Raw genomic sequence first — 18,570 nt, 5'->3', positions numbered from 1 at the left:
TTATTTCTGATAGGAATTCAGAGACAACATAAATTGTAAACCCATGGTGCGTTTATTAGTGTTAAACTGTAATACCTAGTTAAGATTTCTATTATAACCATATATTGAAAGTAAAACCCAAAATCTTACATATTAAGTTGACATATCACATTTGCTCTCTACCTCAGGTTTGACCTAATTGCCCAGGTTCTTCTAGACTTGATATCTCCAGCTTTTGGAATTACCTGTTTGTTTTGGTTGTTGTTGTTTTGTCCTGAATTTGAATACCCTGCCGTCTGAGTCCACACAGAGAACTTGACTTCCCAACTCTTCAACCTTCTCTCCTAACCCCTCTTTGGTCATGAATTTCCTTTACTCCCATTGTCCATTGATTAATTACTTCCATGAATGTTGTCTGATGAAAGTTAATCTATGGAAAAGTTGAGAATGAGATTAATGTTCACAAAAACTGTGAAGACCTCAGATGGAAGATGCAGCAATACTGTATCGCATTCCCGTTGAAACGAAACAAAGGCAGCTACAAGCATTTGAAAGCAAGTCACATTTTTGCACACCATCCACTATTCTTGAATTTAACAGGATGTTAAAGATTCTACATCTTCTGAATTTATTAGCTTGGTATTTAGCATGTTTCACAGTCAAAATGGCAAAGAAGTTTCATTATTGCTGGTTAAACTGCCTCATGAAAATGTTGTTGGTAAAAAGTTATAGAAATGAATGAGAAATCTAACCAAGAAGCATATTAAACCATTTATCATTATAATTTAAAAAGGCATTCTGATGACTTAAATTAACATGGCTAAAGGGTAGAGAATTAAAGTTAATAATTAAAACCTAGATCTTGATTAGATCTTCTTTTGATAAAGAGGGGACAAAATATAGACATACAGTATTTACTTAAATTGTCCCCAGGAGAAATTGAGACCAGGAAAATCATACCTGATCATACTATTTATGGGCTTTAAAAAGATTACAACTATATTATATATAAACTAGATTACGTGATTAGCTTGTGTTTCCTTCAGACAGTCAGATAACCCTTTCCAAATTATTTCATTTGGGATAGTCAAAGCCTAGAACTTAACTATCTCTCTATTGAGGTTTAGTGTTTTGTTTTGTTTTGTTTTAATTGAATGGCCCCTATTTATATTAAGGATAATAAGTCTTTGCCATCTTTGTGAAATTTTTATCAATAAATTTAAACTTCTGTTTTTTTTTTTTTTTTTTGCTCTTTGACATACAGGACTTTTAATGTTTGTGTGGCCTAACCTAGTTACTTCTTCCTTTTTGTTAAAATGATTTTTTTTTCCTAATAAGCACAGAGCTTTCCTGAAAGGGATGGTGAATCAATTAGTTTGGCAACCCTGATTAAGCATTTTGTGTCTGTGGGTTTAAGATCAAAATAAATATTTTCTCTTCTTTTTCATTCTTAACAGAAACCAGGAGCTAAAAGAACTTGGTGAGCTTTCTCCACACTGGGACAATCTACGAAAAAATGTCCTTACTCACTGTGATCAAATGGTGAATATGTACCAAGACATTCTGACAGAACTCAGCAAGGAAACAGGTGTGCAATCAATGACTTTACATATTCAAACTGAGATGAATTTCATGTATGTTATGTGAAAACAATAATACATACTGTTGTTATGGACATAGAAAAGTCAAGATTTAATTTAAAAAAAAAAGCAGAAAACTTTTATTTCCAACTCTACCATCTTGGCATGAAAAACAAAGAAGAAAAAAATTGCACTATTTTACCTCATGGTATCATTATAGGGATAACTGAGAATTTTTTTAAATTAAATTTCTGAGAAGAAAAGCAACTCATACAGAATATGTTTTTCTTTCTGAAATTCTTATAACATTTTTCTATGTCAAATGTACTTTTCAACACACACACACACACACACACACTATTTATTTACTAATGATTTTTTTTTTTTTTTCCACCTAGGGTCCTCTTTCAAATCAAGCAGCAGCAAAGGAGAGAAAACATTAGAATTTGTTCCGATAAATCTACATCTGCAAAGAATGCACGTACACAGCCCTCACTTGAAAGGTAGTATATAGTATTCTTTTTCAAATGGGCAAATTATGGTAGTGTGTACTTCTTTAAAAGGCTTGACTAGAAAAAAAAAAAAAAAAAGGCTTGACTATTGGCAGAATTAGAAATTTTAGCAGTTATATAAAGATGAAGATGAAACAATGGAAGCTGATAATGACCCTAAATACTACAAAAGAAACCATTACATTTTCGTTGCTGTGTTTCTGGGCAATGCTTTGTAGATATGCCACCTGAACTGGGTTACAGGTGACTATGCAAAATGAGTGTTAGCTTTATTAAGTATTATCAGCGATGCCTAATAGCTCCCCATTCTGCTACTGTTTGAATTAGAGAAAAAGAAAAACAAGACTGGTTCATTTTGTGCCTATCCTGAGAAACCAAAGTCCAAAGATGGACTCAAGTGCTGTTTCTCTGACTTAGTGGTGGCCATCGCCAGAATCACGCGCTTCCCTATGAGAAGCGGGTTTATCAGATAGGAGGTGCTACAGTATTTTGATGTACTTGGTTGTGAGAGACATTTTTCAAGAAAATACACATAGATTTTCATAACATACCTGAATAGTTCTAGAGTGAATGATATGGGATTGAATTCATTGCCACTCTACATAATTCCTTGCCATTTCTCAGTAAAATATATTTAAAATATTCTTCTCATCTCCCTTTTCTTTAACTTATTGCTATATCAGTTTTGTGCATATTTAGGGTGACCACCTGCCCCTATTTATCAGCAGAAGTCCCATACTATGCCTGTTTGTCCAGCATCTTTGTTAATGATGCCCTCCACATCCTTTCCATCTCAAAGGTCTCTCTGAATCATAAATGCTGTGGTCATCCTATGAGTACTCATCTTCCTAGGAAGCTAAAAGTTACTTTAGCTCATCAAATCCTTTATGCTGAGTCTATCAACATATACATACAAACATGCACATACAAACATACACAGATACATCTAAAGAAGCATTCTAACACCCAATTTTATAGCCATTGTCACAATGAGGCTACAGGTTAGAGGTTAGAGGTTTTAAAAAATTAAAATAAAATCTCTGTCTGTTTTAAAATTACCTAAAGTTTTATAATCAGAAAAATTAAAATTTTCAAGTTGGTGCATACTGATTGTGTATACACAACTAGCTAACGTATAAGTTCAAGTGTAGTTATAAATCATTCTGATATGTAATTGTATTATCTTTGGTAACCCTTATCAACTATCTGAAATTTTAACTTGCATCCTGTTCACCAAAAATTATGTCAACTGAATTAAAAATGAGATGGATTGGCCTAAGGCTTTCAGGAATTCTTCCCTGAATACTGAGTGTCTGTTAATAGTTTGAACATAACAATATCTAATGGTTTTAAAAAAATCATCAAAACCAAGGTCATAAAGAAGCTGCAACATTCAAAGCTATCTGACAACCAGCATAACTTTTTCTTTCCTAATGGCCTACGTGAAGAGACTTTTATGATATGGTAAAAAGTTTATATATTTTGGAGTAGAACAGAATTTCAGCTTTACTACTTTATATATGACCTTAAGCCTGTTATTTAATCTTTCTCAGCACTGTCTTTTCCTTCCTGATTAAGTGAACTAGACCATGTAAAACACGAACAATAATAGTTTTTATGATACATGTGGCATTTGCCATCACTGGAACAAAACGGATCTGTCAGTTTTATCAGGACTGTTAAAATTGGAGGAAAGTAATCAGTTAAGAGCCTATTAAGAGACATTGAAATCTTGAACTAAAGAAGTAGCCAGATTTAGAGAAAAGATGATTTAGAGAGGCATTCTGGAAAAATCATCACATGCAAGTACCGTGACTAATCAGGTTACAGCCATGCATGGGTAGCAGTATCATTAAAGCAGATAGTTTGTTGGAGCCAAACTGATAGGAATTTATATTTAAATGTGCATTCAAATATTTGGTGATGATCTTTAAAATACATCCGCCACACAAAGGGAAATTATTATCTATGTGGCCTTTTACTTTATACTTATTTCTTGAAAACAAAAGAACCGTTTACATTATGCTGTTTTTTCTAAGGTAATTTCTGAAAATAGACTAGAGTGAACTGGCATGATACAAGGCATTTAGTTTTTGTTTCTCCAATGTAAAAGGAAGAAACTGGCAACTAAAAGAAAGATATTTAGAAAAGCAAACAAATTTTCTTCTAATTAGTTTAGTGGGATATGTATCAGTTTCCTAGAGCCACCATAACAAAGTATCACCAAGTGGGAGTCATAAACAACAGAAATGCAATGCTTCACAGTCTGGAGGCTGGAAGTCTAAAATCAAGGTGTCGGCAGAGGAGTGCATCCTCTGAAAGTGACAGGGGATTCCTTCCTTGCCTCCTTCCATGCCTAGCTTCTTACGGTATTCCTCCAATCTTTAGTTTTCTTTGGTTTGTTGGTGCATCCCACAGATCCTCCGTCTTTGCATGTCGTTCCCCTCTATGCCTTTACACCATCTTCTCTGTGTCTGTTTCTGTGTCCACATTTCCCGATTAAGGACATTTTGGATTAGGTCATGTTGGATTAGGACCTGCACTAATGACCTTATTGCAACTTGATCGCATCTGTAAAAACCTTATTTCCAAATAAGGTCATATTCTAAGATATCTTTCTTGAGTGGGGGCACAATTCAACCCATAATGGGATATATAAAAGAATTTCCTATTTGTGATGACAAATATCAAACAGTAAAGAGAAAAGCAATATTTTGAAGAAGTTAAGGAACTAGGGTACAACTCATCAACTAGAGGGTTTTTTTTTTTTTTAAACATCTTTATTGAAGTATAATTGCCTTACAATGGTGTGTTAGCTTCTGCTTTATAACAAAGTGAATCAGTTATACATATACAATATGTTCCCATTTCTCTTCCCTCTTGCATCTCCCTCCCTCCCACCCTCCCCATCCCACCCCTCTAGGTGGTCACAAAGCACCGAGCTGATCTCCCTGTGCCATGCGGCTGCTTCCCACTAGTTATCTATTTTACAACTAGAGGGTTTTTGACATAGTTTTCAGAAAGACTGATTCCTTTCTTTGAAGACTTAAGGAGTAAATGGGGGAAAGGACTAGAGAGTCTAACAGCCAAGAATTAATTCGAAAGTACTGAATTCTATTACATGCTGGTTTATTTCCCCAAGGCTACTCACATATATATATAATATATATTATATATATATATATATATATTATATATATAAATATATATTATATATATATAAGTACTCACATATAAATATGTGAGTATATAATATATATATATGATATGCATGTCCTATGTATAATATTAAATAAATGTTTTTAAAATATTTAAGTTTTTAGAAGTTTAAATGTTATTTTAAATTGAAATTCAGTTAAAGTAGGTGTTTATATACTACATCACCAACTATGTATTATAATAGAAATTAAAATCTTGACTGAATTTGGGGGGCTCTACCCCTTACTTTTTTTTTTATTTTGACCAAGTTGATAACCTTTCTGAGCTTTGATTTTCTTTACTTGAAAAATAAAATGGTTAAAAGTTAGATGGTAGTCTGATTTTCTACTTGCTTATATAACATATATTTAGCAGATTAAATGAATCAAGTTAAATGTATTTAAGATCCATGGTTACTGATTTGAATGTTTAGCTCAATTACAGACAACATTTTTCCAGGTAATGATGCAAGTAAGGTTGGCCAAGCCTTGGTATTTCACTGGTGAGTTATTTGGATGTAGTCTACATCTATTTTCATTCTTACCATTAATAAGTTGCATCTATCCACATTTGATTAATATGTCTCTTATATTTGGAGAGGTAGCTTTGCAAACAGTAGCAGGCAGATTCACCAAAGACAAGGCTAATGTCCAGCTCTTGAAACAAGTAACTGAGCGGAACTATGATGTCATGTCTCATACTGACAAATGAAATAACCTTCATTTAACTTCAGGTGCCCCCAGACCCATTAAGTTAATTTTTCATCCTTGTCCATTACTTAAATGCAACAAATAGAATACCCACCACAGTAGAGATCTTAGCAGCAGTGACAACAATAACACAAATCCCTGAAATTAAGAAGGCAGTTTCCCTCTCCAGTATATTTTACTTTCATAGAAAAACAGTTGTGAATGTTATAGAGTATGGATTCTTGTGATATTATTCTATGTTTAAGTTAGTTTGTATGTTTTATACATATATATATGTATAATAGCATATAGTACATAGAAAAGAGAGAGAAAAGGGAAGGAAGGAAGGAAGGGGGGGAGGGAAGGAGGGAGGGAGGAAGGAAAGGGAAAGAAAGAAAGGATAAAAAAAGAAAGAACCTACTATATTATATCATAAAGCTGTGGCTGGAATCAAGTGCAAGATCGGCCAGGATTTCCTGTTTAATATGGATGAGTCAGCTAACCTCTCTGCCCCTTAGTCTTCTAATCTCTACACAGAAGGAAGGAGGAAACAAGAGGAGCTATTTAGAGCTCCCTGATTTCTGTGTCTCAAGAGTTCAGGTGTATCACCTCATCAGTGAAGCGCAATTACCTTTTAGATGTGTTTAATCATCATGCCAACTTGCTTGGACTATTTTGAAACAGATTTCCCTTAGAATTCCCTATTGTCTTGAGATTCATATTGAAGTCATTTTGTGGGTCATTTAAAGTCAGGGATTATGCTTAAATTTTTCCTTGAAATGAGATCAGCGTGTCTACATTTTTTTTTCATCAGCACTCTTTTTATAGTTGTAGGAATTTTAAAGAGATCTTCTGAGAAAAAATAGGCTTTCTATCTCATTTCTATTATTAAATGGCTTTTAAAAGGCTATGAGGCAGCCCTACTATTAGATTTCAAACCAACCTGGTATCTTTAGTTTGACAAGACTCAACAATTTGAACTCCACTGTCCTCATATGGTGTATATGATGCCATTTTCACAAAACCAAGGAATTTTTTTTTTTTTTAAACATCTTTATTGAAGTACAATTGCCTTACAATAGTGTGTTAGCCTCTGCTTTATAACAAAGTGAATCAGTTATACAAGGAATTTTTGACATATAAAATATCAAAGAAAGAAGAGAGGCATATTATATATTTTTTTAAAAAAGAGAAAAAGACTTTACACTTATTTTGCTTGACTTTTCTTTAAGATAAAATGCTCACTTAGATTTTTATAATTGTCTGAGTACCAAAAATCTGAAAGTTAAGGGCTATTCATGTCACAAAGATACATAACTTAAACAGCAGGATAAAATGAGGAAATTTTAAAGTGAGACAAATATCACTGATCAGACTGTTATCTTAGAATTTTAATTTTTTATTGATTTTTTTTTTGTATATCTGACTTCTTCTAGAGGAAAACAGTCAATTACAGTTAATTCTAACTAAATTTTAAGGAGTACGACTGCTGTAGCCAAGAATGAGTATGGTATGGTAAGTGTATACCATTCTTCATTAACTAAACTAAGAGACCAAAACATAATTCCCTTGGTGTACATAGATCTATCTACTGTTTATGTAGTAATTGCAAGTGAAATTCAAGGATGAAGGAGCCAAAAGGGATAAATCTAGCTGTTCCAGTACTGTGGTCTTGGTAACTAATAATTATCAGATAACAGTTGCAAACTTTTAAGACTCCCTGGAGTCTTGTGATTTTTGTGATTTCCATAAAGAATGCTGATACTTAAAAATATTAGTGATCAATGTTAATTGTGACAGAAACTGTCTCAATTAAAATTAGATATTATACAGCTGTACACAGTATGTTCTTATTTCAGATTATATGATAAACCAAAAATACCTAATAGCTGAAGAACAAAGCTGTTTTCTTTTGCTTAAAATCATATAAATTCTGAGAATAGAGTTCAGCAGCTACTTTCTAATTGTTTTCTTCAGAACCACTCTTTAGTTATTTATGATTGTGGGGAGGGGATTTCCCCCACCCTCATTTGTCCAACTCTCCAGAGCCACAAACTAGGTGTCCTACAATTTAACTCAATTCTGACATTATTTCCCCAGAGACAGCATCAGATTCCACAGGTTAAAGGCTCAGCCCCACAAGACTGCCCTCTACTTCAGATGCCAATTGAAATTCCAGGTAGTTATCCATACTTCTGACCAACTGGCTATAAATCAGAGGTTCCCACGACCCCTTCCTTGGATTTGATTAATTCACTAGAGAGACTCACAAAACTCAGAAAAAACATTTTACTTGCTAGATTACTGTTTATTATAAAAGGAGAGAACTCAGGAAGAGTCAGATGCAACAGATGCATAGGGCAAGGTATGGAGAAAGGGCGTGGAGCTTTCATGCTCTCTGAGTTCCCCCAGTACCTCCACGTGTTCACTAACCCAAAAGCTCTCCAAACCCTGTCCTCTTGGGTTTTTATGGAGGCTTCATTACACAGGCAATATTGATAAAATAATTGGCCATTGGGACCGAACTCATCTTCAGCCCCTCTTCCGTAGGGAAGTCAAGGGAGAAAGGACTGAAAATTTCAACCCTATAATCTCATGGTTGGTTTCACTGGCCACCAGCCCCCATCCTTAGGTGCAGTCCAAAAGTCACCTCATTAACCTAACAGAAGACACCTTTGTGGCTCTCAACACTTAGGAAATTCCTGGGGCTTGGGGAACTCTGTGCCAGAAAAGGGGACGAAGACCAAGTATTTATTTCATATTATAAATCACAGTATCACAGTAATCAAGGTTTAAAAGTTAATACCTCTGAGCAACCCTTTGAACCTCAAATGTACAAACACTATTTAAGCCTAAGCTCTTTGAACCTCTGTAAAATGTGGACATAAAGATCCCAGCTTTTTGAGAAATGGTTCTAATCAAGATGGGTAAAATCAAAAGGCAACAGAGAAAAGTGAGAGAGGCAAAAGAGAGACCTTATTTGCTCTTTCAGTATCCAGACAGAAACTCTAGTGTCCCTGCAGAGAAGACCTCTTGATACTAATGGGATATTATGGTTGGCTTGGGAGGATATTATGGCTTGGGAAATGGGAGACATGGCTTCTGGAACATAGATAAGATGCTGCACTTCTAGCTCTGCTGAACCACAGTAGTACTATTTTCTACTTGCCTATTTGAAATGTGTTCTATGAAGTCCAAAAGTGAAGAATATTTGGGGAATGCTTCTATATTTTACTTCTCGGTACCTGCACCTTGGCTCCCTTTCTATTCTTATTTTTTTCAAACCGTGATTGTTGTGCTACTAATTATTGTTTAAGTTTTCCATAGAATTTCGTATTTCCAACCTGCTTTTATTAACTTACTTTTGTTATCTTGTTTAAAATGGTAATTAATGGTAAAGATAATTATAAAAATGATAATTTACTGAAAAGATTGGGAAGGAAAGGACCTGGCCTATGTAAACTTTGGAAAGGAGTGGATGTTGTAATGCTAAATTAAAAAACACTACAAACACTGTACATTCGCTAGTAATTTTTTTTCTTACAGAGGTAGGGTTAACAATTCTGAAGCTGTTTTATTTTTCACTAGGATTGACCATATATTTAAATATGTGGGTAGGGAGAGTCAAGTTTCTCAATGTCAGGGAGAGAAGGTAGAAATAAGGAAGGAAGGCTAGAAGGAATCTTGTGAGGCTGAACTGAAGTCAGAGGTAACAGCACTGACTCATGGTTTTTGTTGTTGTTGGTACAGTATAGATAGAGCAATAGTTAGATGGATAAATATAGATGTGTGTGCACAAGTTAGTACACATACATATATTTCCTAGCTCTAGCTGCTGAATGGGATTGAAAGCAGTAGCAATGAGTGTAATTGCTCATAATTGATTTCTAAACACCATTCTCCAATAAAAAGAACTAGGGTTCCTTGGAAAGCTGGTTGATTCCAAGGCTGTGGCAGGGAAAATATGAGTCTGGAGTATCTTGTGGCTCTAGAAAGTAAGGAAGTGTCCAAAAACCAAAAAGCAAAATAAAATAAGACAAAACAAAAAACAGAAGGGGCAAAAAAAGTGATACAGGAGCCATTCCGAAGGAGCTCCCAGTGGACAAAGCTGGAACAATTTAAACATAAAGCTAGGGTTGGATTATGAATCAAAGAACAAAATACTCATATTGATGTTAATAAATAACTGAATAAACAAATGAAGGAAGAAGAAGGGTCATCTATTCCTTCCAGAAGAATTCCAATTAATGAATTTGGCAAGAATGAGGGAAATGGAAAATTACCATTTGAACAGTAATAATTGCCACAGGCAAGGTTCATCAGTGGATGCTAAAATTAATGGGTACCAGTTTAAACAGAAACAGGAGATTTGTATAATCTTAAAGTATGCCCCTTCAAATATTTAGTAACTTTACAGTAAAGAATCAACTCTAGGCAGTGGCAGATATCACCTTGACCAATGAATTGCAGTTAACATCAAGTAATACATATTAACTTAACATACTTTCTGATATCATGCACTGACTATTTTAGATACCTCATATAAGTGCAGTCATGCAGTATTTGTCTTTCTGTGCCTGGCTTATTTCTCTTAGCATAATATTCTCAAGGTTTATATATGCTGTCACATATTGCAGAATTTCCTTCTTTTTTAAGGCTGAATAGTATTCCACTGTATGTATACAGCACATTTCCTTTATTCATTTACCTGTTGATGGACATTTAGGCTGTTTCCATGTCTTGGCTATTATAATTAGTGCTGCAATGAATACAGGGGTGCTAATATCTCTTCAAGATCTTGATTTCAATTCTTTTGTATAAATACACAGAAGTGGGGCTGCTGGATCATATAATAGTTGTATTTTTAATTTTTTTAGGAACCTCCATACTGTTTTCCATAGCAGCTGCATCATTTTGCATCCCACCAACAACAGTGTGCGAGGGTTCCAATTTCTCCACATCATGGCCAACACTTGTCTTTTTTTTTTTTTTTTTGATAAGAGCTATTTTATAAATGTGAGGTGATATGTCATTGTGGTTTTGATGTGCGTTTTCCTGACGATTAATGACATTTACCATTTTTTCATTTACCTGTTCGCCATTTTTATGTCTTCTTGGCAAAATGTCTGTTCAAGTCATTAGCCCATTTTTTAAGCAGGTTATTAATTTTTTTTTTACTATTGAGTTGTAGGAGTTCCTTACATATTTTGGAAATTAGTCTCTCACCAGATATATGATTCGAAAATATTTTCTCCTAATTCTGTGTATTTCCATTTCACTCTACTGATTGTTTCCTTGGCCATGCAGAAGCTTTTTAGTTTGATGTTGTCCCACTTGTTTATTTCTGTTTTCATTGCTTGTGCTTTTTGTGTCATTTCTATGAAATCATTGTTAAGACCAATTTCATGAAACCTTTTCCCTACGATATTTTCCTAGGACTTTTACAGTTTTACATCTTATGTTTAAATCTTCAGTCCTTTCTGAGTTGATTTTTTGTGCTTGCTATAAGGGTCTAATTTCATTCTTTCGCATGTGATAATCGTAAGCTCTCTGTTATTCTACAGAATGTGATTCATGAATGGATATATATTCATTCCCATACCCTGGAGAATATATATACATATATTCCAGATTCTAATATATTTGTTTCTGTATAGTGTATCTACAATTTTTATTCTTCAACTAAAAATAGTAATTCCATGTATGATCTGAAGACAAACATGACAAACTGAATTTTCCCTCAAAATATTTGTTTATCTATTTGTTGACATTTATTGAGCACTTAAAACATGCATGATGCTGAGACATTTGAATGTTCTTCTATTTATATTTGAAAGATATGAGGAGGGGTATAAGTCTCAAAGCCTGTGTTTTGGTCAGAGTGATTGAATGGCCACCCATATAGGAGAAGCAAGCCACTGCATTGTGAATGCAGAGAGGCTAGGACTGAAGAGGCAGTAGGAATCTTGACAAGGCATGAGGAAGATCAAAATTAAGGTAAAGATGTTTAACATGTATAAGAGAGAATAAAATTTTGGTAGCGGAGTTGTTAGAACTGATCAGATATAATGTTGAGGGAAAGAGAGAAATTGGAAATGATCTTCAGATCTTGAGGACTTTACTGGAAGACTTAAAGGAATGAAGTGTCTACATGGGTCACAGGGAACCAGAGAAGAAGAGCAGGAAAAGTCAGAACAATAGAACATGATCCAGCCATAAAAAAGAATGAAATAATGCCATTTGCAGCAATATAGACAGACCTAGAGATTATCATACTAAGTGAACTAAGCCAGACAGAGAAAGACAAATGGTTTTGCAAATTTTGCATAATCAAGTCATTTTAATCTCCATCAATTAAGACTGCTTTCTCCACTCAGATTTCCACTCCCCTCATCCTTCCTCTCTTGCTGGGTGGTGTTGGAGAGGCTACAAGTTTTTTTGGATCCAGTGAAAGTCCACAGACAACTTTTTTTGAAAATTGAGTTAGGAATGCATTTAATTTGGGCTTGGTGGGATATGTGGATACAGTTTATAGTCACTTCGGTATATTGTTGGTATTGCTGGTCACCCAGGTTTTAGCAGAAATGCAGTGTATTTCATTACAACATCATGATTTTTTTTTGTATTTAGTTTAGATTAACACAAGAACTGATCTTATTCAGAAGACTGAGCTTCAGAATCACTTTCCTTTTCAGACTGAAAAGTTTATTTTTATGGAGAAATAAGCAAAAGTTAAAATAATCAGTTTTCTTTGCTTAATTGGTAGGATTACTTCCTATAGGGAAAATAATCATAGACAATACTTACTAAATGCTAACCTCTTTTTTACTACTTTCCACTCCATCTTCTAGCTGAGGAGCTGAGACAGCTGTAACCCTGAGAAAGGGTTAGTAGTTTTCCCAATGCTGCACAACTTATACATGGCAGAGCTGGGATCCGGAGCCAGGGACTCAGGGTCTGACAGTCAATAACTTAAATCACTTGTTCTCCATCCCTGGGTTATAAGTTAGAAGGCCCTGGGTATAACATCTTTGGGACTTCAGACAAAGCAGGTAACTTCTCAAGATCCTCAGGTTTCTCGTCAGATAAATGCAGGTAGACAAGTCTTTAGTTGGCGCATTTTGGGTGATCTCATGACTGTTCAATAAAGCTGTGACCCCCTTTCCATGAAGTAGAACAGATGCACCAATACAATTCACCATCCATCCCTGGACACCTTAAAACCCTGTTCTTAGCCCTAGGCTAAAATCCCCTGGACTACGAAATCTGAAAATTTCACACTAGTCTAATGTGTTGCTATTTTAAGAAAAGATGACTTCTAGTTGATTAGTGACTTTTTAAAAGAACAAAAGCTCACCACTCCAGCAATCCATTAAGTGATTGTTCAGTATCTGCCTTACTAACCATTTGGTTTGGGTTGTATTTCTGTTTTTTTGTCACCTTGAGTTCTCTGAGTACAGCTGAAGTCTTTTCAATTTAAGACATATTTTATTAAAAAAAGAAGAAAAACTATTTCAGGTGCATTTGGATTGAACCACTGTGAAGAAGTTATGGTGTTTACCTGAAGCTAATAAAATAATTTATGTTTTCCCTGTAAATGAGATCAGAAAAACAACCAAGGTGTCAATACCAAAATCAATTTGAAAAGGATCTACTATGAAATTAGGTTTCTGAGATAAAATGTAGTTTAACAAGAGGGCATTCACTTTGTCTTCCTTCTTATGGTGATACTTTTCATTAGAATGTAAAAATGATGGCATGTTTTGAAGTGGTAAATTTAATATGTATCAAACTTGATGGCTTTGAAGATCAAAGGATTGAGTTTCAATTTAAATGTATGGATTTTTTAATTAAAAAAAAAAACAAAGTATCTCACTGGAAAATAGATCAGGAGACATTTTGTGTATTCGTTCTATGTCACCTAAGGAAATTGCAAAATTCAATTGCATGCATCCAAAATTGTGTAAGGTTTAGTATATACAGGCAGGAAACTACTATGTATCGATTTTTTAAATGCGCTATTACTGTTCTGCCCTTGAGTCAAAATGCATTAATATTTTGGTTCTTTTCTCGGCAACTTTTGGTTGAAAGATTGTTCATTATTGTTGAATTTCAATATGATTGCAAATTAAATGATGCAAAACTCAATAAAGTGAAATACACAAAAGACCAATTAACATGTTATCTCAGCAAGTATAGAGAAGAATGAGAGAACATCCTGTTCTACACAGTAGCATATAATTAAGATGTAGTCACAAATCAAGGAAATATTATAACTCGTTCAGGTGCACAGGTGGCTTTTAGAAAGATTGATTAGCTCCTCTTGCCCCCTTGAGATGTGAGTTCATTTTTATTCCTGCAAAATCAAACAGAATAATTTCTCAAACTCTCCTCGGTGTGTAGGCTTCAATGCAAATAGCGTGTTGGAGATAAATGCTTGCAAATTGTTCATCTCCTTGTCCATTCCTGTTCCAGATGCTCTCTACGATGTCATAACTGTGGGAGCCCCAGCTGCGCATTTTCAGGGATTTAAGAATGGTGGTCTTCGGAAACTACTCTATAGATTTGAAACGGAAAGAAGAAAGTAAGTGATGACAGGATGCATTAATGATATTTATCTTCTCTTTGGGGACGTTCGTATACCACGTTAGGAGATAAAGAGGCTGGGTGCATCACAATGAATAGTTCTTGACATCTCCAGCCTACTCAGGAAGAAAGCATTAAAAATATGTTAGAATTGTGTAACTGATACACTGTTATATAAATGTATAAACTAGCAATGCATATATATAGTTGTCTTTCTTGTTTTAAAGAAATTGTCTCTGTACTGATACAATATTATTAACTCAGCTACCTCCTTATTAGGATCTCTCTAGTTTTTTTTGTTTTTAGTTTTGGTTTTGGCTTTCTGGTGGGCAGCGTATATAGTTCTATGAGGTTGTATCACAGGTGCAGATTAGCGTAAGCATCACCATAATCATCATAAATAACTGTCCCATTACCACATAGAAACCCCCTCAGCTTATCCTTTAATTGTCATATCTTTCCCCCAGACCCTTTTGCTGTGGAAAGTGGTTCTTTCGCCTTATTATTTCAACAGGGAGTGGACGTCAGAGTTCCAGCTAGGGGCTCTGAGGGCACCTTCTATGTAATTCATGGAGGTTAGAAATCAGTTCAGTGACAGACCGCATGGGGAAAGGGATGCCATCCCTTTACTGAAATGAGAATAAGCATGGAATACAGGCTCAAACTTGGCTGCACATTAGAATCACCTTTGGATCTTTAAAATATTTTATCTATGCCAGGATATCACCCCAGACATATAAAGTCAGTTCTGGGAATGGAGCCCAGGCATTGGTAAGTATTAAAAGCTTCCCAGGTGAGACTGATGTGTGGCCTGGGTTGAGAACCACTGATACAGATGTAAGTGAATAATGCTGGGAGAAGACAGGTGAAGGGTGTGGAGACTAGAAACAGGAATAGTGACACAGATGAGTTAAACTTGAAAAATGTATAGAACCTCAATTAGGATCTATCAGGAGGAAAGAAAATCTACATAAAGGAAGATTTGTTGCGATACAGAAGGAAAGCATTACATCTTGCTTATTGGAAATTTTTCTTTAAAGAATCCCCCAACTCATTAAATTGTTACGAAATGGAACCAAAGATGGGGATAAAGCTGTAAGAGTTTTGATTCGGGAAAACTTGGGCCTGAGTAACGTGGATGAATAAAACTGAGCATATTATAGAGCTTTTCATGCTTTAGACATGAGACTTTTCTAGGAGAAACAAAACCCTAATTACTCATATATTATTTGGGGGTTTTTTATTTGTTTTTTAAATTGTTTTAAGCTTTTTTTGTTGTAGTAGAATGTGTGTAACATATAAATTTACCATTTTAATCATTTAAAAATGTTTTATTGGCGTATAGTTGATTTACAACGTTGTATTAGTTTCAGGTGTACAGCAAAGTGATTCAGTTTTACACATATATATATACTTTTTCCCATGTATTCACTTGTTCATCAAACACTTATGTGTTTCTGGATTCGGTGATTTACCTAGGCACTATTTGAAAGCTTGTGGACTCCTCCCTCAAAATATGAATCAATTCTTTACTTCCAGTATTTCGTAAAAGAAAGGGAAAATCTACCACAACAACACATACTTTGCCATCTTTGATCATTTGTAATTTCAGCAGGAACCTCAGATTAAGCCAGAACTTTCACTGAGTAAGATCATGACCTGAAAGCACAGCCCTTTCACTGAGATAAAGAGGCACCTCATGAAAACCAAAAGCCTTTGTAAAGAAGAAAAAAAGCCAATGAGGGGCATTGTTCACTCCTGGAGAATATTAATTCCTTATGAGCTACCTGTTCATTAGGGACGAACTCAGAGTTGACTCCCTGCAAGAGATCCTGGTGTCAAATGCCTGCCTTGAGTATCTACCATGGTTTTCCCTCCACACCTCCCACCCCCTCAACCTGGTCCCATAATCAAGATTGACTACCCCAAAATCTCAAATGGAAGAGAAAAAAAAATCATTTGGAAAAATCATAAGGAAAACAAACTAATATTTACCAACAGAAATGTTATAGGCGGTCCTTGAGCTTACAACACTTGAGTCGTACTAGAATTTGGGGGAATTTTCCGAAGGAAAGTAAAACAATACAAAGAGTTAAACAAACCAGCCTTACTTTTTATGAGATCAAGGGTTATACAGTCACAATGGTTATACAATTTCTAAGGAAAATTTTCCTTATTATTGTAAGAAGAAATATGAATAGAAGTTTCCCAATTCTCTATTATAAATAGGAAGTTTCTTGAGTAAAAGGAGAAATACCACATCAGGGAAGAAAGTTCTCTGTAGCCTATAGTGTAGCAAGAATCCAATAAACCAGAAATGGGAGAACTGGATGCAAAATCATACCACTACCTCTGAAATATATTCATCAGACAGTATCACTAACCACTGCTTAATTGGGGGGGGGGCGGGGTTTAAAACATAAATTAACATTTTTCATTAGTGGTATAAAGCTGAGATATCTAAGCAAAACGGTCAGAGTTTTCCAACTCTTCTTTTTATGTACTTTCTCCAGTAACATATGAGCAGACTAGGCAGCAGTTACAAGTGTATTTGTTTTCAAACCCTTCACTTTCATGCTTAAGACAAAGATTTTCGTTTCTTTTATGAAAGGGAATGAGTGATTCAAATGTATTCATTGACAGCAATAAGACTGCATCCATGATTTGATATTTGAGAGCCAATTTTTTTTCCCCTACTTGGAGGTCTTTCCCTGTCTGTACCTTGATCTCTGGGTTTTTCTCAGAAATTTATCTTGTCACTCACTGGTAGAGCAGTTTAGAATCTGAGATCATAACTCTTTGTAAATCCATGTCTCATGTCATATATCTTTTAAATAGAAATACTTTTTATCTTTTAGTGATGTATATTTTTAATATATTGCTTTCTATTGACAGTTTTCCAATTTTGTAAATACGTTTATTGGCAAATGCAGAAAAGTCAAAAGTAGGAGGTTAAAATCACCCATAATCGCCCTCCTCAACAAGACAGTTACTGAGATCATATTGGTACAGTCTCTTCCAGTTTGTTTTTCCACATGTAATCTACATCTTATGTTTTTTTTCTATTATAAATTAAAAAATTCAAAATGGCTTAAAATGACTAATTCTTCGAAGTATATACATTGAGTGCTCTCCATTTAAAAGTCCTTATGTGTTTTTGGTTTTTGGAAGTCATGCCCAATACAACAAAGCTACTATAGTTAATAATATCAGTCTTACAAGTTATAGCTACAATTCATCTCCTGTTCACTTTCAAATACATTTTTCCTTTTTGGAAAAAAACACTTTATAGCACCAAAAAATAAAGAAATTTTAAAAGTATAATAAAATCATACAGATGCCGTAGAAATAAGAAGTGTGAATAAAAGCCCTGTTCATTCCTTTTTATTTTCTTTTGAACTGTGTCCAGTAGTTGACAACATATCATTTCCGAGGAGATAGCAATTTAATTTTTGTGTTGATTATAACTTGATTCCTTGGAGGTATATTTTCTTCTTCCAGTGAGTCAGTTTCTCCTCGGCCACTCTTAGCTTTCAGCTCGGTTCCTGTTTGAGCAAATACAACGCTAGGTCTGCCAAAACTGTGTACCAGGTTTTTCTCATCAATGTGCACTTTTCTCTGTGCAGCCCCCTGTGCACAACAACAAAATTTCAAGAATAGGTGGGTTTCAGCTCTTACAACATCTATAGCGTGGAGTCAGGAGAGAATAAAATACTTCAATTAAATAGCCCTGCTGAGTCTTGGACATACTCTACAAACTAAATGATGACACTTGCAAAGCATTAAACTAAATGTAATATAAGGGAATGAAAGGATTTTTGCTAAGTCGCATATGATCCTAAATGAATTTGTAATGCAGTTTTTCTCCTCCTTCATTCTCTTTTTAACTGTACAAAAAAAACAATATTTGCTTCTAGCACACAAATTCAAAGAATAAAGAAGCACATAAAGTGAAAAGTCTGCCTTTTCCATTCTCTTTTTAACTATACAAAAAAACAATATTTGCTTCTAGCACACAAATTGAGA

The 18,570-nt window shown here is 34.7% G+C and overlaps 1 protein-coding gene across 7 annotated transcripts in view; it reads left to right on the top strand.

The window, feature by feature from the left end:
• Positions 1–18,570, top strand: part of INPP4B (inositol polyphosphate-4-phosphatase type II B) — a 606,964-nt gene that overhangs the window by 443,761 nt on the left and 144,633 nt on the right. For all 7 annotated transcript variants that reach the window (XM_068542548.1, XM_068542545.1, XM_068542547.1 and 4 more), the window contains 3 exons: positions 1,437–1,567; positions 1,958–2,062; positions 14,434–14,542. In XM_068542548.1, the coding sequence (XP_068398649.1) occupies positions 1,437–1,567; positions 1,958–2,062; positions 14,434–14,542 (345 nt within the window). The remainder of the gene's footprint in view (positions 1–1,436; positions 1,568–1,957; positions 2,063–14,433; positions 14,543–18,570) is intronic.

This window comes from Eschrichtius robustus, chromosome 4 (genome assembly GCF_028021215.1).
Source record: "Eschrichtius robustus isolate mEscRob2 chromosome 4, mEscRob2.pri, whole genome shotgun sequence".
Taxonomy (NCBI): Eukaryota; Metazoa; Chordata; class Mammalia; order Artiodactyla; family Eschrichtiidae; genus Eschrichtius; species Eschrichtius robustus.
The sequence above is the reverse complement of the archived record's forward strand: the minus strand, read 5'-3'. Positions and strand labels throughout refer to the sequence as shown.